The sequence below is a fragment of the Lithobates pipiens genome, unplaced genomic scaffold (genome assembly GCF_037356315.1).
Source record: "Lithobates pipiens isolate NorthernLeopardFrog02 unplaced genomic scaffold, aLitPip1_a1.2 Scaffold_22, whole genome shotgun sequence".
Classification (NCBI taxonomy): domain Eukaryota; kingdom Metazoa; phylum Chordata; class Amphibia; order Anura; family Ranidae; genus Lithobates; species Lithobates pipiens.
This window is the reverse complement of record NW_027507784.1, coordinates 38,206,125-38,230,192: the sequence shown is the minus strand read 5'-3', so window position 1 is coordinate 38,230,192 and position 24,068 is coordinate 38,206,125. Positions and strand designations below refer to the sequence as shown.

The 24,068-nt window shown below is 43.5% G+C and overlaps 1 protein-coding gene across 3 annotated transcripts; it reads right to left on the bottom strand.

The window, feature by feature from the left end:
* Positions 1 to 5,883: 5,883 nt before the first annotated feature.
* On the bottom strand, positions 5,884 to 24,068 carry LOC143925385 (uncharacterized). Of its 3 annotated transcripts, none has more exons than XR_013261955.1 (10): positions 24,048 to 24,068; positions 20,934 to 21,076; positions 20,791 to 20,850; positions 19,250 to 19,310; positions 16,555 to 16,744; positions 16,366 to 16,412; positions 13,993 to 14,038; positions 13,843 to 13,909; positions 10,272 to 10,764; positions 5,884 to 7,081 (listed from the first exon to the last, which is right to left on the bottom strand). XR_013261955.1 is itself a non-coding variant. In XM_077449953.1 (9 exons), exons 2-9 carry the CDS (start codon positions 21,057 to 21,059, stop codon positions 10,639 to 10,641), a joined length of 723 nt encoding a protein of 240 aa, XP_077306079.1. In that variant the 5' UTR covers positions 21,060 to 21,076; positions 24,048 to 24,068; the 3' UTR covers positions 9,926 to 10,638. The 3 variants fall into 3 exon arrangements, 1 of the variants encoding a protein (XP_077306079.1); XR_013261956.1 differs by having other exon boundaries at positions 16,555 to 16,741; XM_077449953.1 differs by lacking the exon at positions 5,884 to 7,081 and having other exon boundaries at positions 9,926 to 10,764.

The window sequence follows — 24,068 nt, the reverse complement described above, 5'->3', positions numbered from 1 at the left end:
AAGTCGCGCCTGCAAATGTAAACAGTGTTCAAATCACACATGTGAGGTATCACCGCGCTTGACAGAGCGAGAGCAATAATTCTAGCAAAAGACCTCCTCTGTAACTCTAAACTGGTAACCGTTAAAACTTTTTAAAAGGTCGCCTATGGAGATTTTTAAGTACCGTAGTTTGTCACCATTGCACGAGTACGTGCAATTTTAAAGCGTAACATGTTAGGTATCTATTTACGTGGCGTAGCATCAGCTTTCACAATATGCAACAAAAATTGGGCTAACTTTACAGTTTTTTTCATTAAAAAAAAAGTGTATTTTTTTCCCAAAAAAATTGTGTTTAAGACACCGTTGCGTAAATACCATGTAACATAAAAATATTGCAACGACTGCCGTTTTATTCTCTAGGATCTTTGCTAAAAAATGTTAAAAAAGTGTAAAACAAGAAAAGTAATATACCTTTGAATTGCCCAAAGCCCCACTCCTCTCCCCCCTCCTCTCCATGGCACCGACACTCTAACTGTGGGCAGTGGCTTCACAGCTGCGCTTGCACGAGCCACGCTGCATGCTGTGAATGGCGGGGCAATCTTCTGGGACCTGTGATGTCCCAGATAATTGCCGAGGAGGGGGGGGGGGGGGGGGGAGCGGTGAACTTCCTTCTGGTGCCGCAGAGGTCAGGGAGGAAATGGGAGCTGGGTGCCCATAAAAACTGGGTATCCGCTCAATCACCCCCCCCCCCCCCCTTCCAAAAAAAAAAAAAATGACATGCCAAATGTGGCATGTCAGGGGGTCAACTTCACTTAAAGGGTGCATTTTTGGGTGGAACTCCTCTTTAAGCCCATTCTCTGGCAACATCCCATGGCCATATATGTAGGAACTGCCCACTCATGGCTGTGATCTCCCCAATTAAAGCAGAAATAAAGTCTCCACTTAAACTGCGAGAAAGCAGGCTCTAAATTTCAGGATAGGCAAGTAATGTCTCTTCTGCAATAAAATGCATGCCTGCTTGCAGTCTTCTTCAGAATGTACACCAAGTTGTGCATGTGCAGCTCAGTTTACATTTTGGCACAGATTCTGTGTGCTGGCAGGATGATGTCATCCTGCATTGGCCAATGAAGACTGCCACATCTTGATGCCCAGTAGAAGATGCCAGAGAGGGACCTTAGATCGTTGAAGGTGAAGTACAGTAAGTATTGCCGACTTTAGTTCTACTTTAATACCCTTTTACGAGTTACTGAGCATGCAAGTGTGATGCTGTAATCCCAAGACCCAGTGTCACTGTAAGAGAGGGCCTATATGGGGGACAGGTGGCATCTATGTTCCTGTTATGGGGTGTCAGGTGTCTCCCAGATGTGCCCCCAACATCACACAGCCACAGATGTCACTGTTGGAGACTACAAGAAGCTGTGCCAGTAAGACGATATCTATACTTTGAATACAACTTATGCAATAAAACCTATAAACTGCAAAGTGCAATGTGCCAATAAATCATTATAAAGTGCAAATGATCATGTGCAAAATATCATGGGTAAAATATTACAACTCCAGAGCATAAATCTCTTCTATGGTCCCCAGAGTTAATTTCCATATCTCATTCTCATATATATTCAAAGTGCATAATGTGCTTCAATAAACATCCGCGTTCTAAAAAAGGGAACTTTTCACCACTTCATGTGCCACCACCACCTTATGAAATGGGCACCGCCAGCTCCAAAAAAAACCTAGAAAAAGTTTTGCCTTTGGTTCATATTGGGATAACCACTCCACTATCTTGGCTTTCCTCCACCTGGATTACCACTAGATATTCCTCACATCTCCATGTCAGTCTTAGTATCTCATAAAAATCAGATTAAGCATCCATCATTGCGCAATTTACTTAAAAATATATTTATTTTAGCAAATTAAACAATATCCAGAATGTCTGAAATGTACACTCACAATTAAAAGTGACCCTGGACCGGCACTGAGTCTTTCCAGCAGTTTGTTTTAAGGTTCAGCTCTGCTAAATTCATTTACCGGAGTCGGCTTGCATTTCAAGCCTCGATCTGATGCAGGTCAGTGACAGGAAGTGACGTCAACCGTTACCCAGAAGCTTCTACGCATTTCGCGTACACATATGCATCATCAGGAAGTTGTAATCCAGGTGGAGGAACGCCAAAATAGTGGAGTGGTTATCCCAATATGAAGCAAAGGCAAAACATTCTCTAAGGTTCTGGTGAGTGGCCATTTCAGACGGTGGTGGTGGCACATGAAGTGGTGAAAAGTTCCCTTTTTTTGAACATGGATGTGGATTGAAGCACATCATGCACTTTGAATATATATGAGATACGGAAATGAACTCTGGGGTTTTAATATTTTGCACATGATAATTTGCACTTTATAATGATTTATTGGCACATTGCACTTTGCAGTCTATAGGTTTTATACAAAGTATAGACACCGTCTTAGTGGTTATATTTCACTAGCACTTTTTGGATCAGCACAGTTACGCGTTCATATACATACATTTTCCCCATTATAAATAAATTAACTGCAGCAGATCACAATTTGAATTTAAGTTTTTTTTATAATTAATTGGGATCAACACTTGCACTGATGACACAAGTTTTTTCAAGAAGCTGTGCCAACACACTTTGCTCAGGCATGAAGCGTTGTCACCGTCATTGTCATCATCAGGAAATTGGTCCAGGGCAATCATGTGCAGCCAATGGTGGCGTCAGTGCATGTAAACTGGAAGAGGCTGGAGAAGACAAACTAAATGTTATCCAGCTACAGTTTATATCTAAGATGCTGGCGAACAACAAGTCCCAGAAAGATGACTCCACCGGTGAAGATCAGCAATTTCAATAATGGTGACAGACCATCCACCTTCGATCTAAGTTCTACGCTCACCCCAATGCAAGAAACCATGAAGGGCCCCCCTAAACCCCAGCCAGGGCCCTTCCCTCCAAGTCTAGTGGTGGAACTCCAGGGCATGGTCACAGGTATGACCTTTGTGAGCCCTGTAGTTCCACCACTGGTATCAGTAGTTTTTTTTATTATTTTATTTTTTATTTTTAGGTGCCCCATTGGGGGACTGTCCCTAGGCAGGATGGGGTTTCCTGTCCCCAGAAGAGATGAGGTCCTTTTCTCCAGGGCAGATGAAGTTACTACCCCCAGGTGAGAAGGGGTCCCTGTCCCCACGTGAGAAGGGCTCCCTGTCCCCAGTGGGAGAAGGAGGGGGAATGTAATGATGTGTGGGGGATGGGGTCCTCTCACTCACCATGACCAAGCTGTAGGCCGTGCACTCATCCATGTTGACCTGGGCTCCATCCAGTGTGCTGGACGGGTGATCAGCATATCTCCCAGAAAGACCTTTCATCATCTGTATATGACGGGGGAGGAGGGGGGCTGGCAGACAAGCCTGCAGTGTCCTCCGGGGAGCTCTCATAGGGCTGCACTGCATCTGTGTGCTTAAAGTTTGTTTACCCGGGAGAAGTATGCAGTGCAGTGTGGGCCGGACTCAGGGGGGGCGGGACTCTGGCTGGGGAGAACAGACATTGGACTGAGCGGCAATGCATGGAGCAGGAGAGGGGTACTCTGAGGAGCCGGCTGAGGACACAGGTCATGCGGGGAATGAACAACTAAAGAGCAGCCAGTGCGATAGTTGAGCATGGAGCTCTGCTAGTCACCCTCCAGCTCCAGCCACCCGTGTGCATGGTGTACTGGTACCCCTAGCTGCCTATGCTGCTTCCGGCCATATGTAGAGGGGGCTGCATGGGCCCCCTGCATCACAGGGCCCAGTTGCGGTTGAAACTGCTGCACCCCCTATAGTTACACCCCTGGACTCCTGAGTTAGTATTTTTTATTTATTTTTTGCACTGATTGCACCTTCTATTTACAGTTTATATCTACTTTAGGTGTAGTAACCCATTCAGGCAAACAGAATCCATCTTGTACTGTTTTTTCTGCAGTAGAGCGTATTCTGATTGGTTGCTTTTGGTCACTTTTTTAATAAAGCCGTTAATGACTTGTGAGAAAGGGATTCCCAGATTCAGTTCCACTGAAGCCCAACTTGGCCTCTAGTACAAGTTGGACCAGGCCTGTCTAACAGGTGGCCCATGGGCTGCTTGCATTCTGATGGGCCTTCGAATCTTGCGAGGCCCCAGCTAGACAGTAGAACCAAAAAAAAATAAAAAATAAAAAATAAAAAAAGTCTTCTCTCTAGTGTGGTGTTCAGAGCCTGATGGCCCTTCACTGCTTCACTCCAAAGACACCTTACGCCACCAAGCTTTTCCGCCGTCTTAAGGTGGGAAACCCTAAAATCAAATGTACTAGGAACCAAAGAGCGCCTTGTGGATTACCATTGCAGAACATTTATTAATAAAAGTAAACAATTGCTATACGCTCAAGCTGCAATGTGCAAAAACTCATCAGCCAATTCCAAATACAGTAAACGTGAGGTCCAGTGCACATACTTTCTTACATGGGAATAAAAACACTTGGGTCACATATGGCTAACATGTTTCAAGAGGAGTCACATCTTCATCAGAGCCCCTGATGAAGAGGGGGACTCCCCTTGAAACACATTAGCCATATTTGACCCAAGTGTTTTTATTACCAACGTGTTTCAAGGTGAGTCCCCTCTTCATCAGGGGCTCTGATGAAGAGGGGACTCCCCTTGAAACATGTTAGCCATACTTTACCTGGGTGGTTTCTTCCCAAGTAAGAAAATATGTGCATTGGATCTCACGTACGTTGCTAGAGCTGGAATTCATTGCTGAGCTTTTGCACATTGCTCCAACCAAACAATACTATAAAGTGCGCTATCCTTGTGCTACGTATAAGTTAATAAATCACATAAGAGACACAATAAAAGTGCATTAAACATACACTATATTACCAAAAGTATTGGGACACCTGCCTTTACATGCACATGAACTTTAATGGCATCCCAGTCTTAGTCTGTATGGTTCAATATTGAGTAGACCCACCCTTTGCCGTTACTCTTCTGGGAAGGCTGTCCACAAGGTTTAGGAGTGTGTCTATGGGAATGTTTGACCATTCTTCCAGAAGTGCATTTGTGAGGATGTTGGACGAGAATTCCTGGCTTGCAGTCTGTGCTCTAATTCATCCCAAAGGTGTTCTATCTGTTTGAGGTCAGGACTCTGTGTCCCAAACTGTTCCCACAAATTTGGCAGCAGTAAAATTGTCCAAAATGTCTTGGTATGCCGATGCCTTAATAGTTGGCTTCACTGGAAATAAGGGGCCAAGCCCAACCCCCTGAAAAATAACTCACCACTACAATCCCCCCTCCACCAAATGATTTGGCCTTCCCAGAAGAGTTGAAGCTGTTATAGCTGCAAAGGGTGGGCCAACTCAATATTGAATGCTATGGACCAAGACTGGGATGCCATGTGCGTGGAAAGGCAGACTTCCCAATACTTTTGGTAATATAGGTGTATGATGAACTCATCCTAAAATGTACATATCTGTGCAAATAAAGTCCATCTAAAATGCGCAAAAAAAACAAAACAAAAAAAAACACACACACACACACACAGCAAAAAGGTGCTCAAATTTTTTAAACTTCAATATTTCCCATTTCTTTGCCATGAAGGAATGACAACAACATGCACCAGAAAGAGTGCTCTCAAAAAGGTATCAACGCAGGCGATTAAATGAGCTCCTTACCACCTGCTCTGGTCCCTCAAGGAGACCATCAGACACCTTGCTGCATAGCAGCCATATACACCACAATTCTTGCATGCAAAGGTTCCACAATCTCCTAATACAAGATAGGCTTCATGGAAGAAGTTAAAGTACAGAGGAAGATCCACATAGTGTAGCATTTCACCAAAATTTTATTAAAATGATAAAATCACATTTTAAAATTTCGTAAACATACGTGTGCTCTAGTACATATGTAACATACGTTACAAACAACTAGCAGGTCCAAGCGATCAGGCTGACTTGCGGAACAACATCATGTGTGAGGCCCCTCCCAACGCGTTTCTCGTAACCAGCTTCGTCTGGGGATAGAAGGCTCACGTGGGAGGGCAACACAGGACTTATATACAGCCCAAAAGGGGTAATGAGGCTGGGGATACCTGTGTATGTGGTATGTACAATCTTTGTACATGACCATAAGAAATAAACAAATGCCCCCCCAATTCAGGCTATTACTAAACATTACCTTGTATCAATTAATTAGTAATGTTAATTTTGCACGTTACCGTTTGAGAGTATAACAACGGTCTACTGTTATTTATAAATGGTCTGCAATGGTAATGCACTAGGCTGGTGCACCCTCTGTTTTCCCAGCTAGACAGTATCACCACAGGGTGGTAGCAGGATACCAAGTACTGGAGCACACATTTACTGATTGTCGGCACTGTAACTGGGGGTAAAGGCAACATTTTCAATGAGTCACCAGTACAGGAACAGAAGGGGAAATCTATGGAGAAGCCTGTCCTGGTGTTCTGATTTCCTCTCACTTCCTGTTGTGCTTCAAGGGCAGGAAGTGAAGGCAATTGTCAAGGGCCATTAAATAGACTTAAAAAATAAATAAAATAATCAACATGTATGGACCTTCTCAAATGGTACAAACAGAAATGCAGAATGTCCACAGCCAATCAGAATCCTCCTTGAGCTAATCCATCTTCAGTAGCATAAGATCAAATCGGTTACTATGGAGCATTTGCGTCCACTTTAAGAATATTCTTAAAATTGTAGACGAAGAACCATTTAAAAAGAAAAAAAAAGGAAGTATTTTATTTGCCACTTTGTGTAGAAATAAATAAATAAAAAAATACGAATGGCTCTGATTTGTGTGAGCGTTCTATGGCGCACACAGCGAGAAATAGGGGAATTTTGCGCACGGAGATCATTGGAGAAACATTCCCATATTTTTTATTTTTTTTCCCCCCCATCAGTTACATAAAGGAGATTTTTTTTCGCTCCGATTTGCACCCCTGCTCAGGCATTAATCAGAATGGGGCTGAGTTCCTGTTTTGCCATCTGGAGAATGGACAACGGCTGGACGAATGGGCTGCAAGACTCTCTGGGAGTCGACGTGTCCCACGGCCATTTGGAGAAGAAGTTCATCCACCTGCAAGAGGTACAAGACATTGCGTTAGTCACAATTGTGGTCACAAAGCGGTTAATGATTCATACTCTGAATGGTCTAAGGCAATGGTCATCAACCCTGTCCTCAGAGCCCTCTAACAGGCCAGGTTTGCAAGATAACTGAAATACATCACAGGTGATATCATTTGCTGCTCAGTGATTGCAGTATTCTAGTCTGCATCTCCCCCAAGGTAATACAGAAAACTTGGCCTGTTAGCGGGCCCTGAGGACAGGGTTGATGACCATTGGTCTAAGTCAGGGGTCTCCAAACAATGGCCCTCCAGTTGTTCAGGAACTACAATCCCCATCATGCCTAGTCATGTCTGGGATTGTCAGTTTTACAATGCGTCATGGGATGTGTAGCTCCACAACAGCTGGAGGGCCGTAGTTTGGAGAGCCCTGGTCTAAGGTTATCAGTGGTGTACCCCAAGGTTCAGTGTTGCCCCCTTACTTTTTAAATCTCTTTATAAATGATATAGGGTCAGGGATTAAAAGTACCATTTCATTTAAGGATGGTTCTTTATTGACTTTTGACCAGTTAAAACAGGAATTTAAAATTGCCCAACTGAATGTTCTTTCGATATCTGCAGCTGCACCACGCATTTAGGGCACAATTCCCCAATCCGATTATGCTGGAATCGCACTCAGTTGAGCACTTCCTGATCTAGAAAAATGTGGATATGATCCTTTCCTCTCTTTATCTTCGGATATCAGGATGTGAAGCCAACTAGTTGACCCAACTGTGTCAGACGTAGCAAGCTGATATCCCAGGTTTGGTTGCTGAGGAATGGGATGATATTCCACAAATGTATTCCTATGCTGATCTCAGCTTGGTATAGATGTATTCAATTGAAAAATTCTTACAATTGGGCGCATTATAACCCGCAAAGTCTATCCATTATATATACACTGGGGCTGATTAAATCTGTTCTAGGTGTGGAACGGAGGTTGGAACATTTATACACATGGCATGGTCCTGTCCTCCTGCCCTATTGGCAAGGGGTAGTGGAGGAGTTGGGTGCTCTATTAGGAGTTGGTTCCCAAACTGAGGTTTCCGTTCATCAACGGTGCTTTCTCTTCAATCCAACGCTTTGTTTGCGGAAACTTTTCCTACTTAAATGGAAGACATCTGTGGTCCCCACAGTCAGGCCGCAGAGAGAATTTGCGAACCAGGTGCAACCCCTTTATAAACTGACATATATGGGTCAGAAAGGTCTTAAAGTTTAACAAAATTTGGGGTGATTGGGTTGAGGAGAGAGGACTGTCCGTGACTGCCGGGTCTGGGCCTCCCCCCCTTTTTTTTTTTTTTTTTTTTTTTTTTTAACTAGAAAAATTCTCTATCACTTGGGATACGGAACACCCGATTTAAATATTCTGCATCCCAAATATAGAATGAAGTGTCAAGATACCCATTTTTTTTTTTCCTCAATTAATGATTATACAATGTTGTGTAAGATATTACTTCATTTGTATTGTGGTCATGGACTCTAAACCGCATTTGTTAAATAAAAAAAAAAAAAAAAAAAAAAAAAAAAGTACTATTTTTTAGTACTATTGTATGGCGGCGCTTATGTTCTGATGCAGATCCTGGGTGTTGACATCACTGTACTCCTGTGTATGTACAGAAGTGACATCATCCTGCACTGGCCACTGAAGACTGCTAAATATCGACGCTCAGTAGAAGATTACAGCGAGGAACCTTAGACAGTCGTAGGAGAGGCAAGTATTGCAGATTTTGGTTCTGCTTTAATACTTTTGAGTTACTGCACAGCATTCATAGTAACTCAAAATTACGGGTGATGCTGTGATCCCAAAACACAGCGTCACTGGAACTGAGGTCTGAGGTGCAGGACTGTCCCAGCATATCCGGGACAGTTGGCATCTACAGTATGTTCCTGTTATGGGCGTCAGGCGTCTCTCAGCTGTGCTCCCTGCATCACCCTTCCACATATGTCCCCGTTGGAGACTACAAAAGGATTTTCCCAATACACATTGCTCAGACATGGGCCAACATTGTCACCATCAGGAAACTGGTCCAGAGCAATCATGTGCAGCCAGTGCTGAAGTCAGAGCATGTAGATAGGAAGAGGCTCAAAATGGCTGGAGAAGACACTAAATGTTATCCAGCTACAGTTTATATCTACTTTAAGTGTAGTAACCCATTCAGCCAAACAAAATCCAACTTGTACTGGTCGACCTGCGGTACAGTGCATTCTGATTGGTTGCTTTTTGGTCACTCCCAGATTCAGTTCCACTGAAGCCCAATTTAACCACTAGTACCAATTTTACCAGGCCTGTGCAACTGGTGGCCCATGGGCTGCTTGCATTCTGAGGGGCCTTTTTACAGCTTGCAAGGCCCCAGCTAGACTGTAGAACAAAAAATAAATAAATAGCAGCCTGCTTGCCATTGCAGTGTTCGGAGACTGATGGACCTTCACCGCTCCACTCCAGAGACGTGTTACACCACTAAGCTTTGCTGCCCTCTTAAGGCAGGGCCAGCCCCGATATCAAAATGTACTAAAAGAAACAAAGAGCGCACCAGCCTAGTGGATTACCATTGCAGACCATTTATTAATAAAAGTAGACAGGTGCTATACTCTCAAACTGCAAATTGCAAAAGCTCATTAGCCAATTCCAGATCCAGTAACGCAAGATTCAATGCAAACACTTACTTGAACAGTGTTTTATTCCCATGTAAGCATGGCTGACTCATTTCAAGGGGAGTCCCCTCTTCATCAGGGGCTCTGATGAAGTGGGGACTCCCCTTGAAACATGTTAGCCATTCTTGACCGGAGAGGATTCTTGCCATGAATGAAAGTGTGTGCGTTGCTAGATCTGGAATTTGTTTGGCTTGCGAGGCCCCCGCTAGACAATACCAACACAGGGAGGGTGGCAGCACACAGATCTACCCATGTCAGCACTGCAACTGGGGGTAAAATCCAACACTTTAATTAAGTCACTGGAACAGGAATAAAAGAGGAAATTTATTATGACTCCTGTTCTGGTCTCCTAATTTTGCAGCGATTTCCTCTCAATTCCTGTTGTATTTATGGGGCAGGAAGTGAAGGTAATGGTCTCCACTGGGATAGAGATGGATGCTACCCATACATATACTTTAAATCAAGATGCATGGACCTTCTCAAACGGTGCAAAGAGAAATGCAAATTACCCACATCAACCAATTAGAATCCTCCTTGAGATAACCTATCTTCAGTAACATATACCCAGATTAGTTACTATGGCACGTTTATTGAGTCGGCTTGGGTGGTCAGAATATTCTTAAAATTGTAGACGCGGAACAGTTTTAAAAAAAAGGAAGTCTTTTATTTGCCACTTTATGTAGAAATAATTAAAAAAAATGCAAAATGGCTCTGGTTTATGCGAGCGTTCTATGGCATTCACAGTGAGAAATGGGGGAATTCTGTGCATGGAGGTCATTAGAGAAACATATTCCCGGGTTTTCTTTTTTTTCTCCCTCCACTAGTTACATAAAAAAGGAGATTTTTTTTCTTTGCTCTGATTTGCACCCCTGATCGAGAATTAATAAAAAACGGGGCTGAGCTCCTGTTTTGCTATAGGAGAATGGAGAACGCCTGGACGGATGGGCTGTAAGACTTTCTGGGAGTCGACGTGTCCCGTGGCCATTTGGTTAAGTAGATCATCCACCTGCAAGAGGTACAAGACATCGTGTCAGTCACAACAACTTACTGCCAATCAAAGCCAACATGGGTTAGTCTACGCACAGGGCTGGACTTACCATTGGGCTTGACTGGGCTCAAGCCCATGGGCCCCGCCGAGATACATAGCCAAGCGTACTCTTGTGTACTCTTCTCAGCTCCACTCACAGTCACGCCCAGTCTTGCCCTATGATGGACATAACACAGGGACTGGGCGTGACTGTGAGCCGAGCAGAGTACACTCGGCTACTCTCGGCTCCGCTCGGGACTGCGAGAGGACCCGAGAGCTGCTGCAACAACATATTCCAAGACTCATCGCAGTTTGCTACAATAGTGACATACCGTCACCGCCATCTTGCTACACCCCACACTCGTCCACAGGAATGATACACCAAGAAGGGGTAAAGTGGATATGTTACACCCACCAGAGTTTTGCATTTTAGACATATTTAGAACATTAAGGTTAGTATATAGTAAAATACAGGACTTACAACTCCGTCTGACTACTTAAATGTTGAATTTTAAAAGCAGCGAACTTCTGCCAAATTAGCAAACCTGTGAGATGAGCAGGGATGCCGCTGCTTTTAAAATTCAAGATCCAAGTAGTCAGACGGAGTTCTAAGTACTGTATTTCACTATATAAACTGACATTACTGTTATAAATACATGTAAAATACAAAACTCCGGTGCATGCAACATGTCTGCTTTACCCCTTTTTAGTGTATCCTTACTGTGGACGAGTGTGGGGTGTACCAAGATGTCGGCGACGGAACGTCACTTCTGTAGCAAACTGCGATGGGTGACTTAATAGGTTGTTACACTACCGAGAGGACCAGAGAGCCGCCGAGACAAGTTTTTAAACTTCAAGACTGCAATGACAAGGCTGTAAATGACACTGGGGCAAGGCTACAAATGGATGGGCAAGGCTGCAGATGGATACTGATAAGGCTACATTGATGGGCATTTAAATGTAAGTTTTTTCCTTAAACTTCCCTCCTAAACTTGGGGTGCGTGTTATATGCCAATAAATACGGTAATGTATAGAAGGTAGGGCCGAAAGTGACTTAAGCCCAGGGGTCCCCACCACCCCAAGTCCTACCCTGGTGACAAAATCCCAGGAGACGGGATCATGACAGCCTGTATCACGCAATGATGCACTCCCAGGGGGCGGGTCTATGACAGGCTTTGTCAAGGGAGTATCTACTGGTGCTGCCTCCCATAGCTGTGCACCCACAATTGCAGAGGTGAGGGGAACGTGCACAAGGTGGACTTTTTCTATATGCATGGCAGGCTGAATGCACAGCCTCACCTGAACCCAAAAGATGACAGACGAGGAAGTGGAGTATCTGCAGGGGGCAGCACTGAAGACAAGGCCAGTATTGTAGTGAGATGTGCCTTAAGGCCCGTACACACGATCAGAGTTTTGACAAAGATGCAAATTAGCAACAAATTAAGGCAACATCCAACCGTGTGCACGCTCCATCGGACAAACTGTTTCGGTTTTCATCAGGCTGTTGTGGGCTTTGCGAACAGACAAACTTTCCGGCAACAAAAGTCCGATGGAGCAAAGTCTGGTCGTGTGTACAAAAAACCATAGGACTTTTGTACAAAGTACAAACACGCATGCTCAGAACCAATGCAAAAGATCAGACGACAATACAGAAGTTGACCAAAGGTGGTGGTAAAGAGCAGGAAAAAAAAACACGCGATTTGGTGAAAGTTGGCTGAAAAAGTCCTGCCGTGTGTATGCAATACAAGTTCACGGCCGTCACCGTTTGTACAAAAATCCACGGGAAAGTTTTTACAAAGTCTGATCATATGTATGAGGTTTTACTAGTTATGTTAATGTTTTATTTATTTTTAAAAAAATTTATTTTTTAAAAGCAAGTACCCAAATCTGACCTTTATTTTACAGCAGAACTCAGAACCAACCAGGCAGGGGTGTTTTGGTTAAGAACCATGCTGATAGGAGAGAGCATGGTGAGAATCAGCCAATTAGTCTGCTGCCCTTTCCATTTACTGCTCATAAAATACACACACAGCTTTTTTATTTTTTTATTTGTGGGAATGTGGAGGAACACCATTCCGGCACCTCCAGAACTGAATGTATTTTATGGCAAGGAGTGCTAGAGGGTCCAATGATGCTGGGGATGCGTGTGTGGGTCTATTGTTGATGGATAGGTCTCCTGTTAAAAGGGAGAGGTCTATTTTTGCTGGCTGCTGGAAGATCTGTTGCGGTTCATGGGGGTCTATTGTTGCTGGCTTGGTATTTTTTTGCTGAAGGGAGTTCCAGTGTTGTCTGGGGGGGGGGGGGGGGGATCTATCAAATTCCATACAAATAACTTAGTAGCACAAAATACTTCTGTATTCTCTAAATGGGGCGGTGGTGAGAGGTGAGCAAGAGGTGGAACCAAGGGATGGTGCTTAGATGTGGGTAGGGGACAGAAAGGAAGGGTGGCTGCACCTATCCCTTTTGAGAAATAAAAAATAAAAAAAAGCCCTGTATACACATTCTGTACATTTTATGGTTTTACCCATAGCTCCCAACTGTCCCTGATTTGGAGCAATGTCCCTCTTTCCCCCTCATTTTGATCTGATCTATACAATTGTATATAAAATGTTATCTTTCAAAAAGTGTTTCCCAGTGCTAAATCTTTCATCTAAATTGCTGCATTTGTACATTGCAAATATAAAAAGGAATAGTGGAAAATAAAAAAGTCCTTGTGTATTTAAATAACCTTTAAGGGGGTGTGGCAGGGGGCGTGCCCTATGCCCACATACATTTGTTAGTAGGTGTCCCTCATTCCCATCTCAAATTGTTGGGGAGGTATGGTTTTACACAATACAGGATCTGTACTTCATCAGCTTATTTAAGCTGGAGTTTAGCTTTAACTTAAAGTATTGGAGCCTCTAAACCAGAAGTCAACTGGAAATTTTATAAGGCAGTTAGCTTTAACATGAAAAAATAAATAAAATAATAATAATAATAATAATAATAATAATAATAATAATAATAATTTGGACCAATTATATTATTATATAGGCACATGTATTTTACCAATTTTACCTTTTTAGCATACTCTGGGTCTTCTTTCGGCTGGAATTTTCCAGACTTATGACGATGGCGAGATGTGCTGCAGACAGAAAAGTCACATGGCTGAAGGTGCAGAGACTCTGATGTTTGTAAAATACATTTCTACTCATTTGTATATCTTACCCCACAGAGGTAGACTTCCCAGGGCCTGTGTTCAGACACAATCCATCTGCAGATCAAACAATTATTTCAATAATTTGTTCAATTAGACCTTCTATTTACTGGATGGTCCAAAATCCTCCAGGGCAATTTTCCTCCATTGCCTTAGACCAGTGATGGCGAACCTTGGCACTCCAGATGTTTTGGAACTACATTTCCCATGATGCTCATGCACTCTTCAGTGTAGTTGAGCATCATGGGAGATGTAGTTCCAAAACATCTGGGGTGCCAAGGTTCGCCATCACTGCCCTAGACAGACATCCATCTGATGGACCATTTGCATAGGATTCTGTTCTGCAACGCCAACTCCTCCCTGTAACCCCAACCATCCCTGTGACATTATCCCCTTGTGTAACTCCAACTCTTCTCTCCCTGTAACATTAACCCTTCCTGAACCTTCAGCTCCTAGCCTTCCTGCAACCCTAACAACATCTCTTTCTATAAGCCCAACAACCCCCCGCCCACCGAAACCCTAACTTTTTACCCTCCCTGTAACCCTGACATCAACTCTCCCTGTAACCTCAAAACCAAGCCTCCCTATAACTAAACCTATAAAGGCCCGTACACACGGTCGGACTTTTTGACAACAAACATGCAAATTAGCTGTTTTGGAGCAACATCCGACTGTGTGTACGCTCCATCGGACAAACTTTTTCTGTTTTCATCGGACTTTTGTTGGCTGTGCGAACGGACAAACTTTCTGGCAACAAAAGTCCGATGGAGCAAAGTCCTACCGTGTGTACGCAAAAGCATCGGACTTTTGTACAAGGTACAAACACGCATGCTCAGAACCATTGCAAACGATCAGACTACAATACAGAAGTTGACCAAAGGTGGCTCTGGAGTCATTGAACGTCCTCTTTTGAAGCGGCGTCAGTACGTTGTGACGTCATTACGTTCGTGTTTGTTGTCAAAAAGTCCGACCGTGTGTATGCAATACAAACTTGTGGACAACACACTTTGTACAAAAGTCCACGGAAAAGTTTGTACAAGTCCGACCGTGTGTATGGGGCTTTAGAATTACTCTCCCTGCAAGCCCATCACTAACCCTCAGTGTAACCCAAGTCTAACCACCACCACCACCACCACCCCCCCTCCCCCCACCTCTTATTTTCCCTGTAACCCCATCAGTTACCCCAACATTAACCCTCCCTGTAACCCCAAAACCAACCCTTGCTATATAACAAACTAAGAATTTCTCTCCCTGTAACCCTAACTCTTGCCCTTTTTATAGCATTTTGTAATCCTCAGTGTAACCCCAACACTAACCTGCCTTGTAACTCCAACACCAAGCCCCCCGTAACCTCAAAACCAACCCTCCCAATATAACTAACACCATAAGAATGGCTGTCCCTGCAACCCCCTACACCAAGCCCCCTGTAACCGCAATACTAACCCCCTCCTTCAAAGACAAACCTGCCCTGAAACCCCCCAACACTAACATCCCTTGTAGCCCCATTACCAACCCTCCCTATAACAAATACTATAGGAATTACTCTTACAAAACTAACCCTCCCTGAAACTCCAAGTCTTACCCGCTCTAACCTTAACCCTCCCTGTAACCCCAACACTAACCCTCCTTATAACAATAAACCATACTAAAACCCTAAGTTGTACCCACCCCGCAACCCCAATTTTCCTGTAGGCCTCGGTGATGCAAGCTTAACCCCTTATTTCGATATAGTTTTCTTTTTTTGTTTACCCCCAAAGGGCCAACACTTTAGCACCAACAGATACAAGCCTTGTGATCCCAGAGCCAGCCTCTACTATTCCGCCATTAACCAGTTATTGGAAGGTTTGGCTCCGTTGCATTATTTTACAAGTTGTCACAGGCTGAACGGTCTGTAGGGATCAACATCCAGCCATTGGGCGACAACCATATGACAGCGCAGTCAACACTTCCCAGGTCACCTCACTGCCCCCCTTGTCTGCTCAGAGCACTCCGATCCTGACATATCTTGCATGACCCGAGATTGTAGTCTACTGTGATGCAAATCTAGGACGTGTATTTATTATTATCACCACACCAACGAGAAGAGATAGTTGTGGAATTCCTCCCTTCACTTTGGACAGGAGTGGATGCTTTTAGAATCATAGAACATGATGACCTCTAGCTTGAACGGACTTGTTCCTGAATTCCAATATAATTTGTCAACCCCTTATATTATCTTCACAAAACAACAGCCATAGGTGTGTGCAGCCTATGATATAGATAGAGCTGGTAAAAGGGTGATCTTTCCCCATCTTCCCGCTGACACACAGAGCGATAATGCAAGTGAGCATGGGGGTCATTAGTATGTGCCCAGGCACGCCTATGCAAACAACTATGATGCATACCTTCCAAAATCGACTTTTGCTGGACTCGGGAGTCCTTCTCCTGATTTCTAAACCAAAAAATGAAGACATGATATTAATTTCAGTTAAGGAAAATTGAAAATGTCACTATTGTAAATAAAATAATTTAGGCCAAACAATAGTGTATTGCCTGGGTAGTTTTGTTTTTGGAATCTGGATAGTAGCACTGACCTCTCCATGCAGTCACTACAGACAAGGTTGTCCTGTAGCCCAGGTGGAGTGGGCACCGAGGAAGGAGCCAGGTGCAGAGGGATATAAGAGCCATGGCTCATAAGGCAGACCCGGCCACAGCGCAGAGTTAGGGGGAACCAATGGTCAAGGGTCAACTGCTGTCCATGGACCACACACCAAGCTCGTCCTTCTGGGGAAAACAAAAAAAAAAAAAAAAAAAAAAAAAAAATGGATCAGTGATCATTTGTCACACCTAATGTTCAGCAAGTCATAAAAAATATATTACATACCAGAGAAGGACTGTGTTGGTTATAACTGCAGTCCACAACTCTAAGGGCCAAAACACACTCTTCCACTGCGATTTTCTGTAGTAACGGGTGCATTACTACAACATACAGTGCCTTGAAAAAGTATTCTTACCGCTTCAAATTTTCCACATTTTGTCATGTTACAACCAAAAAAGTAAATGTATTTTATTGGGATTTTATGTGATAGACCAACACAAAGTGGCACATAATTGTGAAGTGGAAGGAAAAATCAAACTTTTTTTTTTTTTTTTTTTTTACAAATAAATGTGTGGCGTGCATTTGTACAGCGCCCCGAGTCAATACTTTGTAGAACCGCCTTTTTCTGCAATTACAGCTGCAAGTCTTTTTGGGGATGTCTCTACCAGCTTGGCACATCTAGAGAGGGATATTTTTGCTCATTCGTCTTTTAAAAATAGTTCAAGCTCTGTAAGATTGGATGGAGAGCGTCTGGATTGGATTTAGGTCCGGACTTTGACTGGGTCATTCTAAAACATGAATATACTTTGCTTCTACATTCCTTGGTAGCTCTGGTTGTATGGTTATGGTTGTTGTCCTGTTGGAAAGCAGTAGTAGTAGTAGTAGTATCCCCTTACGTCTGGGCGGATTGGAGGGCTCTTAGGGTAGAGCGGGTTGCATACACATCTGTTCTACATATGCCGAGCGGACACAGACCTGCCATCCCCCTTTACGTTCATTGTGGCCCACGACTGGTTATCGAGTTGATAAAGTGACCCTCGCTCCTCAAAAGTTTGGGCACCTCTGGTTTAGGTGGACAGCCATGGTTTGGTAGGTTTGCAGTTGTGCCATACTCTTTCCATTTACGGATGATGGATTGAACAGACCTCTGCGAGATGTTCAAAGCTGGGGACATTTTTATATAAACCTAACCCTGCTTTTAACTTCTCCATAACTTTATCCCTGACCTGTCTGGTGTGTTCCTTGGCCTTCATGGATGCCTTTTGTCCACTAAGGCTCTCTAACAAACCTCTGAGGGCTTTACAGAACAGCTGTATCCATACAGAGATTAAAATTACACACAGTTGGACTATTTATCTCTGAAAGCAATTGGTTCCCCTAAATTTTAGTCAGGGGTATCAGAGTAAAGGGGGCTTAATACAGATGCACACCACACTTTTCAGATATTTGTAAAAAAAATTGAACCATTTATAATTTTTCCTTCCACTTTACAATTATGTGCCACTTTGTGCTGGTCCCATCACATAAAATCCCAATAAAATACATTTGCGGTTTTGGTTGTAATATAACAAAATGTGGAAAATTTCAAGGGGTGTACTTTTTCAAGGCACTGTATATTAGGAATGTGTGTGTTGTGCTGCCATTCTCTTTAAACAGCACCTCGATGCCCTAGGGCAGGGGGCTTCAGACGTTTTATGGGGGCAGACGCTGGTGTCAGTAGGAGGAATAGAGTCTTGTATCAGTGAGAGGAACACTGCCCCAAGGGCCAGATAAAGGCAAGCCACATCCAGCCCCCCTGGGCCACAGTTTAGAGACCACTGCACTAGGGCAACACTGCTCCAATGCACATGCTGCAGTGCACCACAACATAGTAACACATATGGTGGTGCACTGTGTTGCCAAAAAAATGGTGCACATCCTTTTTTGGACATTTTGGGGCATTGCCAACCTGTTCGGTTTAATGGGCTGCTTTAATGTAATGCACATACAATATATTAGCGCAAAATACCAGGACATCAAGGTTTTTTTTTTTGTACTCTGACCAGAGAAGCAGGTATTGAACACCAACTATCTTGTAGCATCAGAAAAAACAGCCCGAGGACAATATTTGATGCATGCCTCATATTTGGGTCCTTTCTGGACCTGATGCTTACAGATTCAAAGTAAAAAAAGGGAAGATTGCACACTATGGTCACTAAAAACCTATTTTATGCCAAACTAGCACAAGACACCGATGCAATTCCTCTATGACAAAATGCATAGAGAAAAAAAAAAAAAAAAAAAACCAACAACAACAACTTGTGTCCTGTGCTAATTTGGAATAAAATAAGTTTAGACAATTTATTTACATGGATGTTGTCAAAGCTGAGACAAATTTCTACTTGGCTGCCTGTGAATAGGCCAACCTAGAGCAGGTGTTCTAGTATACACTGGGCCACAACATTCTAGCCATAGGGATTATAGGCCCATGTAAGTGGGAGATGAGGGAAAAAAACATATATAAATAGGAAGCACTTTTGACTTTTAAAAAACAAAAAAAAAAAAAAAAAAAAAAAGGAAGTATGGAAGGAGAACTTGGCATTGAAGACTTCTCCTTTGAGAAACCAAGCAGGGCAATAACACCTCTACTGGTGGGTTTCATTTGTTGTATGTAGGGACAGGGCAAAAGGGGGGTTTCAAACGTGTCTTACCTGGCAGCTCCAGGTGGCTTTCATTCTGCGGTGGAGGAGGAGGAGGGGTCTGAAGAGGCTTCTGTCAGAGAAAACATGTCATGACAAACAAACCACGCAAGAAGAGTAGATCTGGTGATAGTAGGGTACTAAGGTAGAGGGCATAAATACTTTGTGGCACAAACACAAAGTGACCGATACATTGCACAGGTCTTAGAAAGGTGGGGTAACCAAGGCCCCTGGGGGAATTTCCATACAGGAAAAAAGGTGGAGTACAGCATACCTGACCAAGTGGCACCAACAAAGAGAACACTGCATCAAAGGCTCACCCAAGTAGTTGACATAACCCTAAGCTGCCCATTTGATAAGGATAAGGGCCACTTGGATTGTTGCTGTGATTTGGAGAGTCTTAGGAGGATGAGGACATGCCAACACTTTAAAGGTCCCAGAATAAGACAGAATACTTGGAAGAGACGCCAACATATGGAGGGGCCTATAACAGACAAGCCGACACTTGGAGGTTCCCGTTTAGAGTTTACCCTGAATAAGGCTTACCAGAACAGACATACGGGCACTTGGCGTGTCAGTGTTCTGGAAGTCTCAGAGCGTTGGTATGCCTTAATCTGGTTCCTCTAAATGTTGATTTGACTGTGTTCTTGCTGTTGTGTTTCAGATGCACAACAGTTGTAATAAAGCTACATTATTTTACTTCTTTCCATTTAATATTTTATTGGTTTTAAGAGGAAGAAAGGCAAAACACTTTATCAACATCAAATATAACATATTATGCGTGCCTATATGGTAATCTAATATGCATATAAATAATTTTTCTTCCAAAGACCACAACCATGCACTCTAAATACAACAAACTCAACTTTTATAATCCCCCCCCCCCCCCCCCCCCCAATTACATTTTACTCCTATGACCATATTCACCTCACGCAAAGTATATATACTGGGACCCACCAAGTGTCAGAGTATGTTTTTCAGAAGCGTTTGTGTGTTTCTGAGACTTCCCCAAATGTCAGTGTGCACCACAAGTGTTGGAGTGTTTGTGTTATGGTATCCTCCACGTGTCGTGGTAACCTCCAAGTGTCTGTTTTGTAACCTATAAACTGATATCCCCAACATTTAAAGGAACCCAGAACAAGACACACCAACAAGTTGGTGGGTCCCAGAACAAGGCTCATGGGGACACATCAAGGATTCCATAACAGGCACGGCTTCTTGGAGTGTTCATTTATACTGAGGGCTCACAGGGCAAGGCACATCATACATGGAGGGCTCCCGAGACAACAGACAGCAATAGATTGGGGCCCCAAAACCTCGCACCGAAACGTATAGGGTCCCAGAATAAAGCACTAAGACACGCTGAAAGCAAACTGACTTGCAGCCAGGGCTAACCATGCAAATGTTGAACATATGAGAGACCATATTTAAAAAATAAGAAGGTTCCTCCTTACAAATGGCGAGGCTTCAGACAGCTGAACCACAAAAAGTGCCGAACAGCCCCAGCCTGGAGCAGACTTGTATAGGGGGAGTGCGTTTGGGTTTTTACTTACTTGGCTGCTGTTTGCAGACAGTTTGAAGTGATCCTTCAGCCTCTGGATGAGGTCCGTGTTCTATAGACAGAAAGAGTCAATGTTCTGTTCTAGGCCACTTATACAACACAACCCCCCTCCCCAAAACCAAGAAGACAACTTACCTTTCCACCTCCTCCCAGGCCCAGCTTCTTGCAGTATTGTTGCAGCTGAGCTCTCTTCATCAATTGTAGGGAGGAAGGGGTTAGATCCAGAGTCAGCTCAGGGCCCGGTTTCCTCTGTCGGGGCATGGCGGACCTAGTAACGGCTGCAAACACACAGAGCATTGCACAGCAGATTCACTTATCTACAGGTTGGTCAAAATATCAAGGAGTTTTTAAATGGAAGATACAACTCTCTGCAGCTTGAACTCGAGGATGGCCAGCATTTTCTAGCCCTTTTCTCCCCAGCTTGGTTGCCCCTCGTCCCCTTTTATTCATTAGATTTTCCCTCTTTCAATCATGGAAGCTCAGCATCACATGTGGTTGTTACCTAGTGCGGTCTGCATGCAAATTAAAGCAGAGGTCCACCCTAAAGTGGACCTTCCGCTCATTGGAACCCTCCCCCCCTCTGGCGCCACAATTGGCACCTTTCAGGGGGGAGGGGGATGCAGGTACCTGTACAGTACAGGTATCTGCACCCACTTCCGGCGCAGATTCTGCAGAAGGTACGCCCCTTTCCGCAGAATCTATGCCCCTTTCCGAAGGTCCCCCGCTGCCTGCTGGGAAACACGCGGATCCCAGAGACAGCGGGGACCACCCTTACTGCGCAGCGCGACTCGCACATGCACAGTAGGGAACCGGGAAATGAAGCCGAAAGGCTCCACTTTCTGATTCCCATACCCAAGATGGCGGCAGCAGCACCCGAGAGATCGGCTTCGGGTGCAGACATCGCGGGCGCGCTGGGCGGGTAAGTGTCATTATTTTAAAAGTCAGCAGCTGCAGTATTTGTAGCTGCTGGCTTTAAAAATAAACAAAAAAAAAAAAAAAAACGGCGGACTCCTGCTTTAAGCTTACCTAGGATCACCCACTCCTCTGGACTGACACCCTCCTGTCAAGGCATTGTGATATTTGCATAACTCCTCTCCAGAGCCAGCCCATCATCAGGACTGAGGGCTCCTAAGAAGGAGTACTGAGGCAGGGTGCTGTGAGGTTTTCAAGTCGCTACCGTATGTACAGCCCCCTGCTCCCCCCCACCAGCCGTGATCTCCCTGCATGGCACAGAGAAGTACAGAGATCCAGTGATGACATCACCGGGTCTAAAATAAGGTATGTTATAAAAATGCAAAGAATGCATTTTAAACTGCAATCAAGTTGGTGAGAAAGACAAAATGAGGAACCAGGGAAAGTAAAAATGTGAGCAGATTAAACTTCAGTTTTAAGGCACTAGAAAAAAAAAAAAAAAAAAAAAAAAATGCACAGTAAACAATGGCAGTACACTTAAGATGCAAGAGCTTTTAATTCAGATTTTTTTTTATAGGGTGACAACTATCTCTCAACTGTGCTTTTGTGTTGTCACCCTGTCAGGGCTTTTCCCCCCCCCTCAGAGAATAGGTGCAGGAACTCTACCCTTTCCGAGCAACATTCCTTGACTCTACCCCCTACCCACCTCCGAGTACCATTCCTTGTTTCCACCCCCCTTTTAGAGCATACAGAACCAAGTGTCGTTTTATGGTACTAAATACTTTGTATGGAGTTTGGGAATGAAACAAGAAGGGCAGTAAACTAGACAACAGATCCAAGCCACCAACAACAAACTCCCCACAGCCAGCAACAATAAGGTTTCATGTACACGGTACGTTCCTAGAACCTTTCTTGAATAATTTAACTTGACAGATAGTAACCAACATTTAAAACATCTGTTTTGCCATGTTTGGGAAAAAAAAATAAAAAAATAAAAATAAAAACAAAAGAAAAAAAAATTCTCAAAATAGACAAAAATGAAAAATCGCCTGTAAACAAAACGCAGCTAAAACACAAGTTACCACATTTGGCACTTAAAATGGCTCTAAAATCAGCTTCTGAAAACCACAAAAATAGATCCCCCTCCAGCAACACCTTGCTTTTACATACATTCAGTGCTGGAGGTGCCTGCTGCATTCCCCCTGAAAAAACCTGCACCTGGTCACATGCACCCATTGTAAAAACACTACAAGCGGCTATGGGACTGTGGGCACACATTTCTCGTGCATGGTCCACTATTGGTGCTTTTAGGAAGCCGATCCAGAGTAAGGATGAGCTCAGGCGTGTTCGCATGCTCCACTTGCAGAGGCCCCCATGAAGTCGGCGCAGCGCTGCGCTAATCACAGGCAGCAAGACATTGCCCGATCTCTGCAGCCGTGCAATGTCTCACTGCCGGTGATTAGCGCAGCGCCCACTTCCTGGCGGGCTCTGCATGTGGACCATGTGAACACGCCTGAGCTCATCCCTAGTCCAGAGCAATGATGTGCAGCCGATGAATGTAGACAGGAAGTTGCTGAAAGAGGTCAGCAGCACAGAGTTGCAAAATAAAAAAAATAAAAACCATGCTGCCATTTTTTGCATTTTAAATATAGTATGATTTTTTTATTATTATTATTATTATTATTATTATTATTATTATTATTATTAATAATAATAATAATAATAATAATCACAAGCATTATGTGCGCCCGCTCTGTGTGGTGTACACAGAGCGGGCACATTTGTATTGTAGTTGTACTGCCTGCATGTTGTAAAGCGCTGCACAAACTGCTGACACTATATAAATCCTGTATAATAATAATATTTAATGATCAGATATCAACTAAAGCTGGCCATTCAGACATTTTTTCATATGGAAATTCTGAAAGAGTTTAGAAAATTTAATGAACATTCCACAAAAAAAAAAAAAAAAAAAAAAAAAAAAAAAAAAAGGGATCTAACAAAATTCTTTTAAACTGTTAAATGCCAGAGCTCCGGGAAGAGCGCTAATCGCAGGTTCATAAGCCGACTAATCAGTTACAGAATCCACAATAAAACCCTCAAACCTCCTTGTTGGATAGATTTCCATTTGGGCTCCTATTAGCAGCTGGCAATAAACATTGAATATAAAAATGACCATTCCACCAATAAAAAAAACAAACAAAAAAAAAAACGGCTCAGCCATTCACAACATCCTCCCATCACCAATGACTACATCTTTCCAAAATTTTGAACTGCAATTTTTTTTGATCATTAAACCCTCTATACAGTATATTTCTTTACATCCCATCATCTCACCCTGTAGCACACAAATGTCTG

Excerpts from the sequence above, each read along its gene's own strand:
- LOC143925385 (XM_077449953.1), bottom strand. The coding sequence starts at position 21,059 with ATGCCCCGACAGAGGAAACCGGGCCCTGAGCTGACTCTGGATCTAACC. Across the intron at positions 19,311-20,790 it reads TGTCTGCAAACAGCAGCCAA|AAGCCTCTTCAGACCCCTCC; the intron begins GTAAGTAAAAAC and ends TTTCTCTGACAG. Across the intron at positions 10,765-13,842 it reads ACCCAGAGTATGCTAAAAAG|GTGGATGATCTACTTAACCA; the intron begins GTAAAATTGGTA and ends TACCTCTTGCAG.